The following is a 23,519-nucleotide window of genomic DNA, read 5'->3' as shown; positions in this document are numbered from 1 at the left end:
AACCATTAGGCAGTGCAGCAAGTTTAGAAGTATTGGGCTTTCTCTCCCATAATGATATTCAGCAGAAGGGAGGGAAGACCACAGCAACAGTAAGAGGGAAGATTTTTTTTTTTTTTTTGCTGTACGCGGGCCTCTCACTGTCGTGGCCTCTCCCGTTGCGGAGCACAGGCTCCGGACGCACAGGCTCAGCGGCCATGGCTCACAGGGCCCAGCCGCTCCGCGGCATGTGGTATCCTCCTGGACCGGGGCACGAACCCGTGTCCCCTGCATCGGCAGGCGGACTCTCAACCACTGCGCCATTAGGGAAGCCCAAAAGGGAAGATTTAAATATAAGTTCATGCATTTCAGTGTGGATGAGTTGTAGAATGAGACAGTCAGGTGATTCTGATCCAGAAGAACTCTACAATTTGTTGCAGTTACTGTTGCTACATAACAAATTATCCCCCAAATAAGGTTAAAATAACCATTTACTACTCTCACCGATTCTGCGATCAGGCATTTCAACAAGGTAGTGGGATGGCTTGCAGCCTCATGACGTCTGGAAAGGTGACTCAGCAGCTACGGGATGGACACTAACATGTCTGGTGGTCGATCTAGCTGTTGGGTGAAACCTCAGATGGGGCTGTTGGTTGGAGAATCCACGTGTGGCCTTTCCATGTGACTTGGGCTTCCTCACGGCGTGGAAACGTCTTACATGGAAACTCTGCTCCAAAAGTGACGTTCCCAGAGAACAAGGAAGAAGCTGCATTGCCTTTTTAATTTAGCCTCAGAAGTCATGCATCATCACTTTTTTACATCTTGTTGGTTACAAGCAAGTCGCAAGCCTGCCTAGATTCAAGGGCAGGGGACATAGACCCTGTCTCTTGATGGAGGGGTGGCAAGGTCACATTGTAGGAGAACGTATAGGATGGAAGATATTATTGCAGCCACCTTTGGAAACAAATTACCTGCCATTCTAGTGAGAACATGTTGTCTTTGGGTTTCACCAACAATAGTGAAGGGACAGACTTATCAAGCAAACATCATTAAAGCATGTTTGGGTGTGTGGCTTATGGCCAATCACAGTTGATCAAGTTTGAATCGGTTCCCTCAACCACCCAACCCAGGAATCAACCTGTCTAAAGCAACACCTAATAAGTGGCAGATACTGAGCTAAGAGCCAAGGAAACAACAGTGAATCAAAAATGTGTCCTTCCTCAAGGAGCTCCTGGATCTTAAACTTTATGTAAGTAAAGCTATAGCTGGGGTAGAATTTTCAAATACAGATCCCTGTCTCCCTTCCTCCACCCTAATTCAGTGTGTCAGTTCCATTGAGAGCCCAGGAGTCTGCACTGTAACAAGCCCCTTGGGTGGTTCTGGGATAACAGAGGAGGGCACTTGGAGACTCATGGGTCCAACAGAGCAAGCAGTTTTGTTCAGAGAGTGAGCTTCAAAATCATCCTTTTTGCCTGCCCTGTGAAAACTCCTCTGGGCCCTTTAAAAATATTTAAGTACGGCTTCCCTGGTGGCGCAGTGGTTGAGAGTCTGCCTGCCGATGCAGGGGACACCGGTTCGAACCCTGGTCTGGGAAGATCCCGCATGCCGCTCGGCTGGGCCCGTGAGCCACAATTACTGAGCCTGCGCGTCTGGAGCCTGCGCTCCGCAACATGAGAGGCCACGACGGTGAGAGGCCCGCGCACCGCGATGAAGAGTGGGCCCCGCTTGCCACAACTGGAGGGGGCCCTCGCGCAGAAACGAAGACCCAACACAGCCATAAATAAATAAATAAAATATTTAAATATATTTTACCAGCTGGCATAATATTAAGCTTTGTCATTAGAGGGCGCTAGAGAGAGGTTGCAGGAGGAAACAGGTTTTGCTTTCCGGTTCTGGTGTGCGTGCCGGGCAGGCTCCTGCAGCATGTGCAGCTTCCCCATAGTGTGGCTCCTACAGGGCGCAGTGGCCAGCAGCACCTAGTGGCCAGCAGCTTTCCCGGGCAGCCCCTCTTGGGCAGTTCTGTAGCAGAGAGCCTCTAGTGAGACACCTCCTGTGAACAGCTTTCCCCCGTAACTAAGAGGGTGATTTCTGACAAATTCCAGAGTGCAGATTTCCAGCGAGTTCCACAACACCACAGTGACTTCTGGGCCAAGGCTGGCCCTACCCCTCCAGTAGGATCTGGATCTCAGCACTGGGGGTGGGTGGGGTCTGTACCTTGGACTCTTGTCTCAGTCCTAGGTGGAATGGCTGCTCCTTGTATCCGCTATTCCCGTATTCTTTAGCATTTTCTTTACTTCTTTTTAGCCAGTGCTCTGTTACTCCAACCTCCTGTTATAGTTAATAATTCTTTATATTAAACTCTGCTTTTTCAAATTACTATGTGGTTCTTCATACAGTTGTCCAACAAATAGTCACTCCCTTTCCATCAGTCTCTATGGGGCAAATGTATTTTCCTGCCCCACTGATGTTGGGCTTGTTTGGCCATATGAACTGCTTCGGCCGATAGATATGGGCAGAAACCTTGGTTTTAAGAGGCATCACACGGTTCTACCTGTACCAGGTGGCCAGCACCATCCCTCCAGCCTGGGTTCCTACACGACACTGTCCAATACACAGACCTGTGAGCCTGAGGCTCAATTATTAACATTTTAAGCCACCGAGATTGGGGGTGGGTGGGTAGGGAAGTTGTTACACAGCATTATTGTGGCAATAATAAACTATTTCAGGGGTAGCGCTGCAAATACGAGGTAGGACATGTGGGAGAATTCATTCATTTGTGCCCTCAAAATTCTGCCTTGTGTATTTGATGATTTCTTTTCATATTTATAATGGCACAAAGTGAAAATAATGCACACTTCACATTTTATCTAAAATGTTTTGCAGTTCTGTATAGAGGTGTTTACATTTCACTTTATCATTTTCAACTCATCTACTTAAAATGTTGAGTGAAGAATGCTATCAATGCTTTCACTTTGCGAGCCATGGTTTTACGTAGTGTATACCCCATAATCTGCACAGGAAAGGGAGAGTCTCAGAACCCAGATAAAAATTGAATCCTCTCTTTCAGATCTTTCCACTGTGTGTACTGGTCATAGCGATTTCTAGAAGAAAGGTCTTGATACTACTGCCAAATTGCAGCTTCATAAACATATGCCGAGTGAGCTGTTTTCCACGGGGACGACTCATCCAGTTGGCGTCATCCTACACAGTGAGCTGCTAAAGATACCACGGTCTCAGGGCTGATGCCAAGCGGCTACACAGCTGATAGCTTGCTCTGAGTCCCAAATTGGAAACATGAGCTTTGCCCACATAAGAGGTTCCAACTAACTTGACAAATGAATCCTCAAATGCTCCTCATGACCACTTGTTTAAAGAAGCTCAAGTGATTTTTTCATTGGCTCAACTGCAGTGGAAGGTTGCCTATTACCAAAAGGAAAAAAAGACAAAAATCAAGTGGAATATTTCCTAAGGCAGGGTAGAAAGAACAACGTATCAAAAAGGACAGGAAGTTCCACTGCTGAAAAAAAAGAAAAGAAAGATGGAGATTCCTGATCAAGGAGCCACATTTTTTGGAAAGCGAGCTGTACTGTTTTATTTTTAAAATGAGATGCCCTAAATGACACACACTTTACAGCAGGCATTCTGTGTACTGACCTCTCCCCTGGTTTCATTTATTTTTTCTACCTTTATTTGCCCTTTGCCCCAATTTCCTTAACTCTTGCTTTTTTTAATCCTGTATTGCATGTTTTTATAAGATGTTGGAACGTTAATACAATGTAAGGTGCTAATAAGTAAAAATGTCATATTTCAAAGTATTAATAACTTTATAAATTTCTTGTGACAGATTATTTTAGGTGAGTCTGCTTAAAATAGCTCAAATCAAATTCCCTAATTGAATATAAAATAAATATTCCAGATTTCTGAAATCAAGAGCTAAGCAGTTACCTCAGAATACATATGCATTTATATGTATTCAGATATATATTGATTTCAGATCTCATATATATATATATATATATATACAGGTATATACATATATATAGGTATATATATATATAGGTATATATATATATACCTATATATATGTATATACCTGTATATATATACCTATATATATATATACCTATATATATATATATATATATACCTATATATATATGTAATGAGACTTTAACACAAACTTTCAGCTACAGTTCCAGGGGTTCACTGCCCAGCTAAAATAGCCTTATTAGTGAATTATGACACCAAACTCAAAAACCAGCCCTACTGCTTTAGTCAGATTGCCTCTTTTCACCTGGTATCATTATACTGTATGTATTCATCAAGGGAAAAAAGAATTAATCAACAGTCGAAGAAATGGAACCAGGTAGTAATATGGTTGTCACAATATGATAGTGAACATTTGCCCCAACTTCTAAAGAGCTGTCCGAAAATTAAGACATTTTCTCACGGCGACAGCATGAACGAGAAGAATGTTGGAGCCTCAGAACGCATGGCCTAGCAAGGGGGTCACCTCTGTCTCTAGAGGGAGTCTGGGACTGTGAATCCTGCTGTCTCGGATCAACTCCTGGTTCTCATGTTAACCAGCAGCGTAGCCCTAGGCAGGGAGGAGCCCTGCCCAGTGTAGCCCTGGGCACCTTAGCCTCTCAAGCCCCGGCTCCCTCATTTCTAAAACGAGGGTAATGATCCCTATCTGACAAGATAATGTGAAGATTCAACTATTTATATCTCTTACGCCAGTGACCGGCACGTGACAAGGGCTCAATAAAAGCAGTCATGATTATGCCTAGATCATAATTAGAACAGTCATGAAATGTAAAATGATTCATAAAAGCACAACAGATCTAGATGTAGCTGAAATTGCTACAATTCAATGCCCAAACAAGATTCAACTTTTACCAGCAACCCAATTTTCCTTCTGCACCAAATTAAATACTGCAGTGCGACAGAGAAGAATGATTATTTGCAAGGATTGTAAATATATTCTCAAAGTGAAAAATGAAATGAGAGCCTGTCTATAGACAACTGAGTAGGCTTGTGATGACGTTTCTACTGAAGCTGTCTTTAGAGGATCTGAAAGAATTTTGCAGACTACTGGACGTGATGTTCAGCTACTTCGAAAGCTGACAAGTCCTAAGCAATATATTGCCTTGTTACAAATAACAAGTCAGTGTTACAATCTTGTCTCTTGTTCACCAGATTACATGATTGACTAAGTTGCCATATGTTTAAGTGGAAACAAATTTTTAAAGGCTTTTAACTATGCAACATTTCCATCTTTCTTCTAAGTCTGATTTTTTCCACCCCGAATACGTTTCTAAATTAATTTTTATTGGAGTATAGCTGATGTACAATGTTGTGTTCGTTTCTGCTGTACAGCAAAGTGACTCAGTTATACATATACATATATCCATGGTGTCCACGATATCCATATATCAATTTACATCCCCACCAACAGTGTAGGAGGGTTCCCTTTTCTCCACACCCTCTCCAGCATTTGTTGTTTGTAGATTTTTTGATGATGGCCATTCTGACCAGTACAAATACATTTTTAACTCTCTTAACATTACCTCCTAAGTCAACCAGAGGTTGTTTAAGAAACAGACAAATGTAAAACTACCTTACAAAATGGGAAAGCAGTTCACTGCATGGGTTCCAAGCTCCGTGAATGTCAGCGTGAACCTGTCTCCCAGGATTGGCTTCTCTCCTCGCACGTGGTCTGTGGCCGCCTCATCTGCCTTTATCCCCTGCTTGGGCTTGGGTAGAATCCAGGTGCAAATCCTGCCACATAGGAAGAGTATTTGAAGCTTTATTGATTTAGGTCTTCTTTGATTTTTTTCATCAGCATTTTGTAATTTTCTGCATACAGATCCTGTACATATTTTAAGTGTATAACCCAAGTATTTCATTTTCTTTGGAGTAAATCATAAGTTGTAGAAAGGCTAAGAATTTTTAAAAATCAAGTTATTAATAACAACAAAGTGCACAGATCTTAAACGTGCAGTTCAATGAATTTTAGCAGTTGTATACAGTTGCTACATTTAGCAATTGTATACACCGTCACCACGAATACAACGTAGAGGACATTTCTGTCACCACAAAAAATTTCCAACATTCCTTGTACCTCTTTCCCATCAGTTACTGATCCCATATTCTCATACTTACCCCACAATGGCTTCTCACTTTTTCCCTAGGGCTAAAGTTTAATACATGGAATTTTATATCATCTTAGGTTAGACCGTCCCACATAATGGTGACTGTCTGATATCTGCAACCACTTATATTGGAAGAATGAGATATTGATGCCAATTAAGATATTTATGGCCTTGTTCAAAAAATATTTCTTAATGAAGTTTTAAAAACATTTTCTTATAAGATTATAAATTAAAGTGATAAAAACTTTTTCCATTTCAAACCTTGAGTTTGAAAGTTCATTATTCTGATAGAAAATTTTATTTTGGCTATTTCAACTATGTGTAAAGATAGATGGATAGAAATAAAACTAGGAAGAAATGTGGATGACTCTTGCGTGTCTCTGAATTTTCCAAATTTTTTTGCTGCAAGCATACACTGCTCTTAGAATAATGCAATAACATCCATGTAAAATGTATTTTTTTAATAATCATGTTGAATCCCTTTATATTTACTTTGGTTAAAGTGTCAGAGAAATGTTTTTATTTCAGAGACCCCAAGGTCTTCAACTGTGGCACTTGTCCTGTTTCTTCTCATACAAACGTTAATTGGCCCCTTGGTGCTTTTATATGGACTGTAACACATTCTGGGAAAAGATAGAAGATACCATTATAGATAAGAGAAAGTATTAACCAGGTTTGTTTTACTTACAGGAATAGGCAAAGTTCTGTTTCTCAAAGTTTTAATCTACATTCTTTCCAGCTCATAATACATAGGGATCTTATAATTTCTTTTTCCCTCTTTTTTGAAGAAAAATGAGTAGATATTTAAAAAACAGTGTGAGTTTAGTGCAATGGTCATGACACATGTTCTGGGCTGGATTTACCTGGCTGTGAATACTCAAAACCCTGAGGCCTCACAGCTGCTCATCAATCGCGCGTCATGCAAGCTAGGTGTTGAGTTTATATTTCATCTACATGCATTCCATATTTGTTGATACTATAAACTTCATGCTAAAACGCTTTATTGATAACTATGCCACGAGATAAATCAGCTTAACTGCTTTAATAACTTTATTGTTATTATTACGACTATAGTATTTGACAATAAAACATTTCTTGATTAAACAATTTAAATAAAGAAATAAAATTGGTTAAGCTTAGTTACAGTCTATTAACCTTTTTTTGGGGGGTGCTGTAATAAAAGTTTATAGCAGCGTTGTTCACTAGAACTTTCTGTGTGACAGAAATGATCTCTGTGCTGCCTAATGTGCAAGATACCAGCCACACGTTGACCATTGAGCCCTTGAGATGTGGCTGGTGTGACTCAAGAATTGATTCCATTTTATTTGATTTTAAACTAATCACAATTTAGATTTAAATAGCCCCATGTGGCCAGTGGCTACTGTTTGGATGGTGAAGGTTTTTTTTTTTTTGGCTGCGTTGGGTCTTCGTTGCTCTGTGCAGGCTTTCTCTAGTTGCGGTGAGCGGGGGCTACTCTTTGTCGTGGTGCATGGGCTTCTCATTGCGGTGGCTTCTCTTGCTGCGGAGCACGGGCTCTAGGCACGCGGGCCTCAGTAGTTGTGGCGCACGGGCTTAGTTGCTCTGCAGTATGTGGGATCTCCCCAGCCCAGGGCTGGAACCCGTGTCCCCTGCATTGGCAGGAGGATTCTTAACCACTGTGCCACCAGGGAAGCCCCTGGATGGTGAAGTTTTAAAGAGTAAGGTTCAAACCAAGATAAAAGTCAGCCCCTACTGCATACAGTTGTTTGTCCTGTATAAACTGCGAAATTCTGTCTCTATCACTGAAATTCATACCTTTGTGAGAAACAAGAGGTCTGCTGAGACCAAAGAACCAAAATGACGACTGTTTTCATCTTAATGTGATTTATGGACACATCAGACCAACCAAGAACAGATTCCTTTCCTGATATAAAAGGAAGAGATCAGGGCTTCCCTGGTGGTGCAGTGGTTGAGAGTCCGTCTGCCGATGCAGGGGACAAGGGTTCGTGCCCCGGTCTGGGAAGATCCCACATGCCGCGGAGCGGCTGGGCCCATGAGCCATGGCCGCTGGGCCTGCGTGTCCGGAGCCTGTGTTCTGCAACAGGAGAGGCCAGAACAGTGAGAGGCCCGCGTACCGCAAAAAAAAAAAAAAAGGAAGAGATCAAGTCAGTATAATTCATACTGCTTTAACTCCCATGTATTTGTAAGTTATTATTAGCTTAACATGTCCTGAACACGATCACTAGGATGAGTGTTCATGTGTTCTGGTGTCAGGTGTTCATTTCCTTGTAAATATTTTAAAAACATGAAGTATGTCTTCTCCTTACATTACTGAGAAAGGGATGTTTTCCTCCTGAGAATTACCCAGAGCCCAAAGTTGCACCATCTCTTCTTCTTTTTTAATAGATAGATAGATAGATAGATTTATTTATTTATTTATTTATTTATTTATGGCGTGTTGGGTCTTCGTTGCTGTGCGGGGCTTTCTCTAGTTGTGGCAAGTTGGGGCTACTCTTCCTTGCAGTGCGCAGGCTTCTCACTGCGGTGGCTTCTCTTGTTGCGGAGCACAGGCTCAGTAGTTGTGGTGCACGGGCTCAGTTACTCCGCAGCCTGTGAGATCTTCCCGGACCAGGGCTTGAACCTGTGTCCCCTGCATTGGCAGGCGGATTCTTACCTACTGCGCTACCAGGGAAGTCCTGCACCATCTCTTCTTAATGGGACGTTTCCTTTCATCATTTTCTTCATGAAATTTGACCACTCCATCCCACGTTTTCAGTCTTATTCTCCATTCCAGGCATGGAAACGGCTTTGTGGAAAGGCTGGCTTTGCATCGTTATCAAGAGGACAGTGTTATAAGCCCCAAGCAGCCTTGCGGCCCTTGGATATGAAACCCTACCCCACCATGCCCTCCAGCCCTGTTGCTTTACGGCCGGGCTGGCAGACCCGACTTCACCCAGGACCCCACGATCCTGCCAGCTCCGTAACTCCACCATCTCTCATGAGTCACTGGCAGTGAGATGAAGAATGACATTCTCAGGTCCTTACTCGTCCTTCCACTCATGGGCTCCCCATTTAGACCTAAGAACATCGGCGATCAGCTCACCTTCTTGACAACAGGTCTAGGTCTACTCTGAATAGTTCTCCTTCCCCAAAGGAGCACGTTTTTCTGTGGAGATTTCTGAAGACAGTCCACTGATGACTTTGCATCCAGCCAGGTCCTCCCAGACCTTGTGGACCAAGACATCTGAAACAGTGCCACTGCCTCCATGGCTTTCCCTGCTCCGGAGAACGGCTGGCCAGGAGGGCCGCGTGCACACACTTCAAACGGGACTGAGAAAGCCCTGGGCATGATCAGAAGCCTCCACACTTGGAGCTGCTGCCTCTCCATGGCAGGACTGCAAGGACAGCCACGGGAGGCTCGGCGCACAAACACGTGCCCTCGGGGACAGAACAGTCACAGCCGACTGTATTAGTTAACCACAACTGGCTCCAAGCTCTCCACCTCTTGGGCTTCCCGGAGCTGATACACAGGTCAGGACAGCTGGGACCTTTGGACACTTAGTCCTGAAGACAACAGCACTGTGGCAACCTTAGGAAATTAACAGCTCAAGCGTTATAATTTCTCACTTTCTTAATGGAAGATAAAATCTGTGACTCCCCATCTATTCCTCTGGGAGTTGGAACTCATGTGGCTGCAGCTGGACCTTTCGTTGCAACAACGATCTGATCGTGGAAGGCTGGAATGTTCTGGATTCCCTGATCCATCACTCTGCTAGCCCACGGGTCAGAAAAGCGTCCGTTAGAAGCAGCAATGTGCCCGCTACCGTGTCAGAAGCCCCTCTGATGGATGGAAGAAAATTCAAAGTATAAATATCTGTTTAGTCACAGCCTCAAAGCAGAATTCGGATCAGCCTCATTTCTGTTAGATTTTTTAAATTTATCAAATACTTACATAGTATTTACTGTGTGCCGGCCCTGTACATTAGAAATACTTCAAAAGTAAGTACTTAGAAACATGAACTCATTGAATCCTCATATAACAACCCTAAGCATCTGATTGCTTTTTTGGATACGTAGTAGATATATCTCCTTTTCACCTCCCCAGTCCAGTTCCCATCGGATACTAGGACCAAACCAGGAACCCAAACTAAAGACATCTGTGTTCCAATGCAATTCCAAGCCACTTTTGGAAATTTAATCAAAGTTATTAAAAGCAAAACACCCTAGTCTATAACTTCAATATAACCTATACATTTTCTAAAATGGCTGAAGCAGAAAATAAAAATAATCTTGTTTCAATCTAAACGTCCATCAACAGATGCATGGATAAAGATGTGGTACGTACATACAATGTAATACTACTCAGTCATAAAAAAGAATGAAATAATACCATTTGCAGCCACATGGATGGACCTAGAGATTATCATATTAAGACAGACAGACAGACAAAGACAAATACCACATGATATCACGTATATGGAATCTAAAATATGACACAGATGAACTGATCTATGAAACAGAAACAGACTCACAAGACATAGAGAACAGACTTGTGGTTGCCAGGGGTAGGGATGGATTAGGAGTTTGGAATGAGCAGTTGCAAACTATTATATATAGAATGGAACTATATTCTACTATATAGCCCAGGGAACTATATTCAATATCCTGTGATAAGCCTCATGGAAAAGAATACGAAAAAGAATGTACATACATGTATAACCGAATCACTTTGCTGTACAGAAATTAACACAATGTTGTAAATCAACTATACTTCAATAAAATAAATTTAAAAAAATATTTTTTCGTTGCCAGTAGTCACTTCTCTCCTCAAGCCCCCTCCACCACAAAAGGGAGAAACCTGGTATTTACTGAACACTTATTTTAAGCTGGATACCCTGTTTCCCTCTCTCAGACTGACCGCTTTAATGGGTAATCACCCTGAGCTCAGAGAGGTTAAGTAAAGGACTTATAGGCTTATGCTATTAACTGGAAGATCCAGGATTCAAGCCCCCTTCATCCCCCTCTTTGAAGGTGGGGACCCTGCCTGTTTGTCTTTGCATATCCAGCGCTGACACAATGTACAATGTACATCTGTGGAATGAATGAAGGAACACATTCCAATCTTCCTGACTCTAGGTGGTTTTCCCTAGGATTACTGTGCAGTCGTCTTTCTAAAATACAAATCCGACCTTACCACTGACTGGTAAAGAGTGGCAACCCTTTATCCTACAGGAACTGGAGAGCCCTGAAAGCTCTATCACAATGTTTTTCAAACTGTGACTTGTGACTGACGAAGTCTTTAGAAAGTGAAATGGAATCCATGGAAGAGTGTATTGCAAGGGAGTGAGGCAAGTATTGTTTGGGAAACATCTGTGTGTGTGCTGGACATTTAAAACGTCATCCTCGCTGCCCTTTGACCTCTCTGCCTTTGCACATATTGTTTCTTCATCTGGAATGTTCTTCCCTTGCTCTGCCTGGGGACCTCTAACTATCCTTCAAGTCCCAGTTTAAATGCATCAGCCACTCGATTCTCAGCCATTTAATTCTCATCCCTTCCTCTGTTTCCTGGGTGGTAGTTACTTGTTTGCTGGTCTCTCCTATTGCTGAGGGTAAAGGCAAGGACCATGTCATGTTTTGAGTTTCTTTTTTTTTTTTTTTTTAATTAAAAAAATTTTTTGGCTGCACTGTGCAGCATGCAGGCTCTCAATTCCCTGACCAGAGATCGAACCCACACACCCTGCAGTGGAAGCTCAGAGTCTTAACCACTGGACTGCCAGGAAAGTCCCCTTTGTTTTTATCTTTAGAACTCCTATAACAGAGCTTGTCTCAGAAAGGACTCTGCTATGTTCACTCTTTTATAGACCTTTGCTTGCAGTTAATCCTTATTGAACATCAATTTCTTAATATGCCTTATAATTTCCCATTATTGTCATATTCAGCTTTTTACAAAAATTTATTTTTTATTTATTTGTTTCGGCTGTGCTAGGTCTTCGTTGTGGCATGTGGGCTCTTTGTTGCAGTGCACGGGCTTCTCTAGTTTCGGCATACGGGCTCTCTGGTTGTGGTGCAAGGGATCTAGAGCATGCGGGCTCAGTAGTTGTGGTGTGCGGGCTTAGTTGTGGTATGTGTGATCTTAGTTTCCTGACTAGGGGTCAAACCCAGGCCCCCTGCATTGGCAGCGCAGTCTTAACCGCTGGACCACCAGGGAAATCCCATATTCAGCTTTTAACAGCAATATAATTCCTCTATAACTAAAGTTTAAAAATAATGAAAAGTTTGAAAACAACTCACATCCACTGTGATTCTTAGATTTGTCTTGAATGAGGTACCACGTAACACGTTGGTGATGTTATCTGCTCTTTTTTTCCCCTACTCCCAACATTGATGCGACCCCATTTAAATTAAGAATGCCATCGGGGCAGATTTCAGAAGATCCATACATTTCTTAGCGTAAAGAAACCGTGATCAAAAAGAGGCTGATTGACTCTGGAGGAATAAAGCAGAACACAAAGGTTAGTAAAACTTACACTTCGGAATTCAAATAGAATCTCTCTTTATAAATAAGTTGACTATGGGAAACGAAAGACACTTAAAGGAAACAATCCTCACAGAACTCTGGTTAAACCTGAAAATAATTTTCCCCCATCAATTTCACATATGTTCTTTATTTTTCCATTACAACAGCTGCCTTTGGAGCAGCTAGAATAAATTCTAGAAGAAATGTGCGAAGGAGCTCGGTTACCAATCTGATGTAGGGTGGTTTACTTTTCTTTCTGCCTACACAGCAACCTATGCTTCAGGACCGAAATGCTGCAAAAATGCTGGGCAGTGCTTTCCAGCCCAACCGCATAACCACTCCATTCATGAGTGGAGAGATTCTGTGTTGGAACGTGCTCAGCTTACAGACCTGCGGGCTGCGTTCCTGGGCCCACATTTCAGGGCAGTGTAAACAGCTGAAGTGGCCACCTTTGTAGATACCACTCCCAGGTTTTAAAGACTGAGGTTTTACCTCCTCTCACCAGAGTTTCAGGCTATACATAGAGAACTAGGTACCTGCTTTTCCCACAGCTCGTGCACTGGCAGAAGGCCAGAGAGGATGTAAGGTAACCTCGATAATAAGAGCCTTGAATTACTGCAGCAAATCCTCGTCTTCACTACAGTAGAGTGGAGGTGAAGGAGGAAGGGAGATGACAGCTCCCAATGAGGTTGGTTTGCATTTATGCAGTTCAAACTGTATTACAACACGTACCATCAGAAGGCAAATCTCCAAGAAACAACCCACATCACAGCCATCCACTTGGACTGAGGGTCATCTTGGACCCAGGAATCAATTTAGAATCACAGACGATAGAACTACAGTTACCCCTTGAACAATGCGGGACTTAGGGGCGCCCACCGGGCGCAGCTGAAAATCCACATTTAATTTTACAGTCCGTCCTCCTACTCGCAGTTCCTCTGTACCCGCGGGTTCCGCGTCTGTGGGTTCCACCAACCTGGGATCGTGTGATCCTAGAGTAGTTTCTGAAAAAAAAGTCCACATATAACTGGACTTGTGCAGGTCGAACCCGTGTTATTCGTGTCAACTGTATAATGGAATTTTACAATTAGCCTACAGGTGGGAAAACAGGGTGATTTCTCTAAAGTCATACTTAGCGAAGGGCAGAGTTGGGCTGCCTACACCACGCGGCCGTTATGGGTAGGAAGGACGTGCTGGGTGTTTCCTTTCTCTCAGTCCATCCCACCCTTCTATGCTCTGTTCTGTCACGCTGGGACTGGGCCCTGCAAACCCCGTGGCCTATCCTCCCCTGCTGGCCAGCTGGGTGCTGAGAAGCAGGCAGTGGTGGGAGAATGGAATGCAGGAAGAGGACAGAAGTGACTTTCTTCCTTTTTCTAGCTCTGTCAGCGTCCCAGCAGCAACAGAGGACCGCGCGGCTCCACTTTCCAGATCCCTTTGGCAGCCCCAGCACCGGCCACGGTGCCCCCTCAGGAGTGCCAGCACTAGTGGCTGTAACCCCCTTAGTGGTGTGCATGCCTGTGTCCCACCCCAATCAGAGGTTTGAGTACTAACCATTAGGTGGGTGTCTCCTTCCCCACCAGAGCACTGGTGTGGCATCTCCTCCAGAGATGTGAGGACCTCTCCTCTGGGCTCCCGGGTTACGGGAACGCTGCTTTATCCTAGGGGTGGTAGCTGCTTCCTGAATTGTTAATATCTGTTACCTCAAGGCCCTTTTTTGCTACTCAGCCTTCTTGCATTAACTCACCTCTGACGTGATACCCACCATGGCTTTCCTACTGGACCCTGCCTGATACCATACTTGGTATTAAGAGTGTCTGTCATACCGTCTTTGAAACACGCACGTCTTACTGAAACATCTAAGGCATTTACTACTTCCTGCTCAACAGATCCAAAGTCATGGGCCAATGCGATGTTCTGAGGGGAGTGAAGACACTCAAGGTCTCTGCAGACTAGATCACGGCAAGAACGTGATCTAGACACGGACACAGCTAGAATATAATGCTGATATCTTAACAGTTGTGACCTGTGTGTGAGAACTAGTGTGAATTCACTTTATCAACAAGAACGGGATCTGTAAATTTAAAGTCAATGCTATTCTCTAGCAGCATCTGCTTAATTGGAAATAAGTGAAGAAATCTGGAAACTCTGAACTCTCCACTAGATGGCAATCATTACACACATTTGTGTCAGCCTCCCATGACGCTAGTGGCCAACAAATGTATTAATACTCCCATTTCATTGATCATAAGCAACTGACAAGTTGGGAGTGTGCTGAAGGTATGACACTGGTTTGGTGTGAGGCTGTTTTTGAGTCTTTCATTCACTGACTTGTGGCAGAGATTGCTAGTCGTCCCCAAACATACTAGTTAGCACAGGCTGGGTTATGTTGCAGCAACAAATTGGCTCCAAATAAATCCCGATGATTTGGCACATCTCACACTGCATGCAGATGGGCAGGGCAATTCCACACAGTCTCTTGGGGATCCAGGCTGATGGAGACTCCAGGATCTTATAGCTGCATCACCTAGAACCTGTGGCTTTCTTGGTTACTGGGGCGGGAAGAGCTACTGCAGAACTGCATGTAGTCTTTTCACATGTCACTTCCTTTCATAGCCAACTGGCTAGAACTAGTCATGTGGTCTCACTAGAGGTCATCTTCCTGCCCAGAGGGGAGAATAGGATCTAATAATGTCTAACCACACCCTGTATCTACTCTTCTTCAACAGCAACAGAGCTCCAGGTGTTAGCTGGGCACGCGGCTGTCCCCGTACCCAAGATTACATTTCTAAAGCTAAGTGGCTAAATTGTGGCCAGTGGATGTAAAGTGAAGTGAACGGCAGGAAGTGTCCTCAAGGAGAAGCGTACGTTTCTTCTCTTTCTTCATCCTGCCTGCTGGCTAGTATGTAGACACAACGGCTGGGGCTCCAGCAGCTCTCCTGGACTTTGCAGTGAACTCGGAAATGGAAGCCAAGCCTGAAGGAAGAACTACCTGGAAGGAAACTTGGTCCCTGACCCCTTGGAGGCCACACCAACTCTGGACTATCTGCAGACTTCCTGCATGTGACCGATGAACTTGTATCTTTCTTAAGCTGCTGTTATTTGGGGGTTTTTCTGCTACTTGCATCTGAATTTAATCCTTGCTAATGTGGGTGCCCCAGTGCAAAGTCTGTTATGGTTTCTTTTCCCAGTAAGTAACATCCCTCTTCCCCTTCCACGTTCAGAATTAACTGGTAGACACAGAGGTCTGAGAGACGGACATCAGATATTAATAAAGTATCTCTACCATTATTAATAAAGCTGACTGGAGACATGGCTGTAGATGAGTAGACGAAGGCTGTGGCAATTTCCTGAAGTCAGACAACAATGAAGTAGCCCCCTCCTTTCACGGATGATTTTTCTGTAGCCTGCAACGCTGTTTGCTAGCATTTTACCCACAGCAGAACGTCTTTCAAAATTGGCATCAAGCCCCTCAAACCCTGCTGCTGCTTTCTCAACTACATCTGCCATATTCTCAATCCTCTGTTGTCATTTCAACAATCTTCACAGCATCTTCACTGGGATTAGATTCCAACTCAAGAAACCACTTTCTTGGTTCATCAATAAGAAGCAGCTCCTCATCTGTTCAAGTTTTATATTTATAACAAACATAATAATAACGAAAACATTTGAAATATTACAAGAATTACCAAAAGGTGACACAGAGACATGAAATGAGCAAACGCTACTGGGAAAATAGCGCCTACAGACTTGCTGGACACAGGATGGCCACAAACCTTCAATTTTTAAAAATCACAGCATCTGCGAAGCACGATAAAATGAGGTACGCCTGTACGCACAGAGAGATGGGTAGTGATGTTCAGGGCAGAGTGGGGGAGGAAGAACCCTGGACGCTAGTTCTGGGGATGCGTACCTTAGCAGCTGTAGAAAGAAGAAACCAACACCAGCAGTGGGAGTGACAGGAGAGAGATTCATTTATGCAACACGTCTACAGTTCACAAAGGACTTTCGTTTACATGATCTCATTTTACTCTCAGAGCAATTTGCAAAGTAGAACATTTGTCACATTTCACAAGTAAGGAACTGCTGCTTAGAAACGATGCTATCACCTGTGGCCCTGCTTTCTTTGTTGGTTTTCGGGGCACCGCCTTCTTTAGCTGTTTATTTTCCCTTCCTCTCATTATTCCTTCTCAGGAAAAGCCTTTTCTTCTGTATTTCCCCTTAAAATAAATGTTAACGGGCCTCCCCCTCTTCTGCTGTACCCTCTCATTAGGTGACCTCACCCACTCTCATGTTTAGCATCACATATGACCGACAGCTGCCAAATCTACAAGGCAGAGCCTGGACCTCTGCACGGAGCACCTGATCTCTACATGCCCCTTCTGCTGAACTCTCGGGTTCACCACACGCGCCCAGGAGGAGCAGCACGGCAAGCAGTCCCGGGCCGACACAGGCAGCCGGCACGGTCTGTGAGGAGGGGAGAGGCTGGAGCTCAGCAGAGGGACAGGGCCGCAAAAGCCGCTGGCGCTCAGAGGCGTGCCAGTCCTCAACGCTCAGCATTATTTTTCAGTATTTTGATTGTTGATTCCTATGCCAACTCTTTACACATGGTCTTAATTTCACGTTGCTTCAATTCTTTCTTTGAAAGTAAGAGAAGTTTAAAATATGAATTTGAACGACACAAAACCCTTGTACGTTATATAAGCCAAGGATTTGTAGTCTAATTTGACCATTCACTCACTCACTCACTCACTCACTCACTGATTTGTTCAAACATATACTGAGCACTTTTTATGTGCTAGGCGTGGTGCCAGTCGCTGGGTTTAACAATGATTAAGACAAAGCCCCTCAAGGAGCTCACAGTCTAATGGTAAACTACTGAGTAAACTGAGGCACAGAGTGGTAAATGACTTACCCATGAGGTAGAAATAGCTAGGTACTTGGAAACGTGGGACTGGAGCTGAAGAGAGGGCAGGTACCACTAACTCATCGTAAGTAAAAGATCCCCTTTGATTGAAGAGCAAGGCTGCATACAGAAACATACATAAACCCTGCTTGCAAGGAAGGTTAAAATACTTCCCAATTCTCATCATGATTGAATTCATGTCTTGCAAGGAATTAAGCCATGACCTGATGGCATCTGTACACTCGCCCCTAAAGCTTGGCGCATGCCACCAGTCTGTTCAGACACAATGACTCTGTAGGGAGCTTAAAGTCCAATTTTAGCGCTGGGAACCATACTGAAATACCTTCATTAAATCCATGAACTTTAAATGTATAGCATATTTATGATACTTCTACATGTAGAAGTTTGGGAAAAACTCTCCTCTAACCCTCATCCAGAGGATTCTAATAAGTTATAGATACCACAGAAATTAGAGAATATGTCTGTTACTTTCCATATATACATCATTTTGGCTGTACAAAGGTGAAAAGTTTCACTTCGACGTACTTCATAAGTGATCTAAACATTATACAAATATATACAAAGACATCATGTCCAGATGCGTGCGTACACCCATCCACTGCAGACATGAACCCGTGTAAGGCAATTTCTTTTGTGATAATGACACATGATTCACGCAGCAAAGGGCAAAAAGGTCCACTGAGAACAGTCCATCCAGCCTGCCTGTCTGCTTCAGTGATACTCTGGGTGATTTAGTAATTTCAGTAGGCAAAATGTCTATTTCACTGACAAAAAGCAGTGAATAATTATAAAAAGAGTTGTTTCCAAATGAAGAAACCGTAATTATCCAGTAATCTAAGTAGTGAACTACTTGAAGGTACTCCTGGCCTTACTGCTGCTACTGAGAAAATGTCTGGGATGATTTATTGCTCTGAGAATCACATCTAATGCATAATTCATCCACACAGGATGTCCCCAAAAGACTCAATGCACGAATCCTCAAATGCCATCAATTGCTCACTTCAAGCAGTTCTTCACTTTGCTGTGGAGGGTTTTCTTCTGAAAAATAACAAGCACAAGAGAAACCCTCCTAAGTGAAGATATGAAAGGCAGACAGGTAATAGAACATACAATTCAAGTGCTTAAAAAAAAATAGGAGGACCTCGGTCAAGAAGCATATTCTTACGTTAACGGCATAAGGCTAATGTTTTGAGTCTCACAAGAATAAACGAGAACTCAAGCATGTGCCTGAGAGGCCGGGTCAGAGGATGCAAACAGCCTTCTCTACAGAGACCACACTCTGGGACCAACTACAATTCTAAGTTTTCACGGCTATCGAAACTACACAGAAACAGTCTAAACTACAGTTAAGAATTACCTTGTAATTTGTTAACTCATGTTTTTGTAGCTAGGAAGAGTAAAAATACCTGTAAGGCCATAATATTCATTTATAAAACTCTATCTATTTTAAAAATCATTAAAACCTTAAAGTTTCCTAATGACAAGATTGGTCACTCACCTTTCTCAGGGGCGGGCTGCTCTGGATGTCTGCTTTCAGATGAAGAGGCGCCGACACCGTCCGACACGTTACTGCTTGGGTGGCTCTGCTCCACTTCACACAGATAAACATCGATAGGCCCCTGAGTGCTCCTGATATGGACCGTGATAGAGTCCTAGCAAAGACACAGGAAACATCTAGATGAATGAGAGAATTCATTAATTATATTTTTTCACTTACTAGAAGTGTAAGGGACACTTTTGAAAATTCTCATTCAGGTAGTTTCCCTTCTATCACATATTTGGGAAAATCACGTATTTATTAGTTAGCTTGGGTCACAGGAAGCCACTGGCCAGTTCACACAGGTAACACAGTTACTTGATTGTGCAGCAGTGGTTTCAGAGCCAGGAGGGGCCCCCTCAGCACTCAGGAGCCCGTCTTTCTCTACTCAAGACGTGACCCCTTTAAGGAGTCTGTACTTGAGACTCAAAGATCAGTATTTTGACGACAAAGAAATCTAAAACACCCCGCAGACTCAAATGATACGGCTGTGTTAAGATTTCAGACCCCTGAAGAGGTACTGAGCTAAATGAAAGGACCATTCTTCCATCCACTTGAAAAAGAGGATGAGATCAAGACAAAATATACCTCCTGTAATTTAAAACATTAAAACCCAAAAGATATCAGGAAATTGGGTACTTCTACTGAAAATTATGCTAAACTCGTAAGGAACAGTCCCGGTTATAGATGATTCTCTGTTGTTTTGATGCGAGTGGGTTCAATAGTCAAGGCTATTTTCTCCCCTCTCCTGTGGTTAGGCCTGGGCTTGGTACCAGGTGCCCCTGCTCTACACCACCCTGTGATCTCACAGCAGAGGGGCTCCCAACCTCAAGGGCCACCTTCCACAGCTTCCCGGCAGCAGGCAGGTGCGCTGAAGAACATCTGCTCAGCTCCTAGACGGGCAGGCCAGGTCTTGTTTGAACGGTACACGTTGTGCAATTCGACAGATACTTCTGAGCAATAGGGAAACCACTAAGCTGCCCAGAAGCGGCAGCTGAGGACCTCGCAGTCCACTCAGCCAGGGGCTGCCCACGTCTCTGTGCAGCGCGAGGTAATACCGTTGACTTTGTGGGCCATGCCATCCTTCTCACAACCACACAACTGCCATTCTAGAGTGAAAGCAGTCAGAGACACAATCTAAACGAATGGGCACGCGGCTGTGTCCCAAAACAATTCTCTACAAAAAGCGAGCAGGCTGGATTTGACCCACAGGCCAGTCCATCTCCACCAGGACTAGATCCCCAGATCTCCCTGGAGTCGGACTCTGTGTCTATCGGTCCCACTGTCTTTCCTTATTGCTGAGAATGGCTGGCAAGAAGGCCCACGCTCCTCAGCTTTCGAACGGGATCTAAGAGACATCTTGGGCACGATCGAAGGCTCAGCAAGATTTGACAATTACAGCCTGAAGCAGTTCACAGCACACGGAAAAAACCAAAAACCCGTCAGCCACTGCACAATGGACTATCGTGCCCCCAAGGAAGGATGTATTGAAAGATTAGTGATGATGTGTGAATGTGAATATGTGAAATGATTCATATTAAAGATAAATGTTACTTAGGAGACTCGGAATGCATCAAAATCTAAATAAAACAACTAGGAAGCGTCAGCAAGAAGTCACAACGTGAGTGTGACTGGAATCAACGAGAGCTGTTCCTTAGTCCGTCTGTAACACACTGTCAAGTAGCAACTGGGGTCTCACATGGACAGTGGCCTTCTGGGGATAAAAGGAAAGGTGGGTGGTGAGGATTTCTTCACGATGAGGGAGTTAAGTCCCTATCGCAGTGAAGTGATGACTTCAGCAGTGACAGTTCTACCAGGCTGTCAGCACTTGATCTGTCCTAAGAATGGTCACACTCCTTTGTTCTGATTCCACCCTTACCACGCAACCTTCTGATGACAAGTATCTTTCAGTACAAACTTTCCTACAAGCAGCTGACAGCGGACAGTCTTTTCATTTACAAAGCAATTTTACTTTTCATTTTAAATGTGTAATTTAGTGTTCTCTTTTATTCACAGTCTTTTATGAATTTGGTTAGTGAGTTAATTCCCTAGAGCCCCCGCTGACAGTGAACCGTAACACTGAGGCAGCCCCCGGGGAGTCCTTAAGAGGCATGAGAGCACAACGGTTAAGAACAGACTGCGAAGCCAAACTACCTGCGTGTGAACTGTGGTTCTGTCACTTACTGTGGATGGTGAGGAAGTAACTCATCTTTCTGTGCTTCAGATTCCTCATCTTTAAAAGGATAATAATCATGGCTACCGCGTTTGTCGTGTTACGCAAAACAGCTCAGAATGTGTAAAGTGCCTCAAGCTATATCAGGTATGCAGCTACCACGCACCCACTGGTGATAAGGCACTGGGACTGCAATAAAGCACAGCCTAAGCAACTGGCCTGCCTCCCTTTAAGACCTTAAAAATGCAAGGCTACCTACTTCTCTGGGCGCTGGAACATCCAACCTGGTTTCTGCCGGAGCCTTAACTGCAATTACAATCTGTTCATGGAAGGCTTGAATGCTATGAATATCTTGATACGTCACATATGCTAGTGTGAAAATCAGTCAAGGGTCTCTAAGCAGAGTGGGGAGATCACTTATCTCTTATAATACATGAATCCAAGTGTAATCTTAGAATATCATTAGTTTTTATGGGATACAAACTCACAATTAAGGAAAGCAGTCAGGAAAAAATTATTTCATATATAGTTCTTATTATTTCATAAACAATTCTTAAGATTTTATTAAGTGTTTTACAATATTTATAACTTGAAGAATCCCTTTAAACTATACTATTGTGATGACGACACTTTCTGGAGAAAAATATTAATGAAGTCTGGACCTCTAAAACAAATACAACCCACGAAGGTATCAAACCTCCCCCCGCCCTTCCCTATGCATTGTGAGATCTTACTGTGAGAACCTTTGGGAAAAAATATTCAGAGTTTTGATGAGAATGTCCTAAAATGTAAGGTGGAAAGAATCGGTAAGTAGGAGACGCAACTTAGAGAACCAGTTTTTCAGGACTATGAGGTACTCATGGGATTTCCCTCATCCAAAATTATTTTCTATCTCGCTACCTGAATTTTTCTCATTTTCTTTTATTGTGCTGCCTGAAATTTTTACCAGTTACATGATTTACTGGGTTTCCCCAGAATTCTTTTTTTTTTTTTTCTTATTCCACACATCTTTTGATTGAGTGTAGTAATAGCATTTACCTTCCTTCTAATAACTGTATTGTGGAAACGGGAGTTTTGACTGGGGTAGAGTCTAAGTAAACTTGAAGCACGGAACAGCTCAGAATCAGCGACACCTCAAAAGGTGTTCACCCGTTCCGTGTGGGGAACAGGGCAGCCAAACAGTCTAGGAGACCCGGGAGGAGATCAGTACCAAAGACAAATCTCCCCCTCTGGTCCCAGAGACATTGAACTTCGGAGCAGTACGACATTCAGCTGCGTGTTATGCTTTGTGGACTAGAATGGCAGTTCAAGTACCATTTCTACGGCAATTCACTCACTTCTGAAGGTCTTATTTTGTATCTTAAATATATTAATTTATCCCCAAGCTGCCCCTACCATATAAAGTAATCTGCTTTGGAAGGAGAATTTTTTTAAGGGCACAGAGTTAAAGGATATCTTTCATTTTCTTTGTCGTCTGTTAACTTGAACAGCTGCTGAGCACAATCCTTAATTAACTCATCCAGAGCGTCCTCCATCGCCGATAAATCAGAAAGTTCTTCCTGCAGCTTCTTCTGTTGGGGCACTGCTCCAAAATTGCTCAGATCAGACCCTCTTTAAAAGAAAAGGATCACCATCAATAACATCCAGGAGATTACAAAAAAATACAGGTTAGGTTACTGGAACTTCGCCAAACGTTTACACCAGGTGTTTCTCACAATGACAGAAACCAGGTACTGAACTCCAGTCCTTCCCTCCCATTATTCTAGACAACCATTATTTCTCCCGGTTTTTGTCCCCATTTCTATTCCCTTACACAGAGACTTTAAAAACAAAACCAACATCATAACCCTGTGGAAATTAGTAGTAGTAGGGAAAGCTTAATGAAGTTTAATGAGCACTGAACTGAGTCAGTAACACCCAGTTTCAGCCCAGCTCTACTTCTCACGTGACTTTTGACAAGTTATGATCTTTTAATCCTTTAGTTCTTACATATGAAAAATAAGATGTATTGGTCAAATGATAGTTCCCCTGCTAAAATTCTATAAGTCTTTATTTTTTCCCCACTGTGCGTATTCTATCCAGTTCTATCTGAATATAATGATCATTTTTTAAAGATATTTTTTCTTTATTACTGTTTACCCCAATATGACATGACCTGAGCAACAACAAATATTCATTCTTTTCTTCAATTTTTATAGAAAATAAAAAGTGAAAAGGCTGTTACCACTTTACCTTTCTTTCACTTGCTAATTCTCAAA

The 23,519-nt window shown here is 43.2% G+C and overlaps 1 protein-coding gene across 4 annotated transcripts in view; it reads right to left on the bottom strand.

Moving 5' to 3' along the window:
- E2F6 (E2F transcription factor 6) overlaps positions 1-23,519 on the bottom strand; it is a 47,466-nt gene that overhangs the window by 11,234 nt on the left and 12,713 nt on the right. For 3 of the 4 annotated variants that reach the window (XM_019943274.3, XM_073791590.1, XM_073791589.1), the window contains 4 exons: positions 22,717-22,872; positions 21,521-21,635; positions 19,050-19,203; positions 18,426-18,589 (listed from right to left, as the gene is read on the bottom strand). In XM_019943274.3, coding sequence (XP_019798833.1) covers positions 18,540-18,589; positions 19,050-19,203; positions 21,521-21,635; positions 22,717-22,872 — 475 coding nt within the window. In that variant the 3' untranslated portion in view covers positions 18,426-18,539. Of the gene's footprint in view, positions 1-5,596; positions 5,758-9,737; positions 9,951-12,401; positions 12,597-18,425; positions 18,590-19,049; positions 19,226-21,516; positions 21,636-22,716; positions 22,873-23,519 lie in introns of those variants that run through there. The other variant, XR_012325815.1, reaches the window with a different exon arrangement.

The sequence above is a fragment of the Tursiops truncatus genome, chromosome 14 (assembly GCF_011762595.2).
Source record: "Tursiops truncatus isolate mTurTru1 chromosome 14, mTurTru1.mat.Y, whole genome shotgun sequence".
NCBI lineage: Eukaryota > Metazoa > Chordata > Mammalia > Artiodactyla > Delphinidae > Tursiops > Tursiops truncatus.
This window is presented reverse-complemented; position numbering and strand designations above follow the sequence as displayed.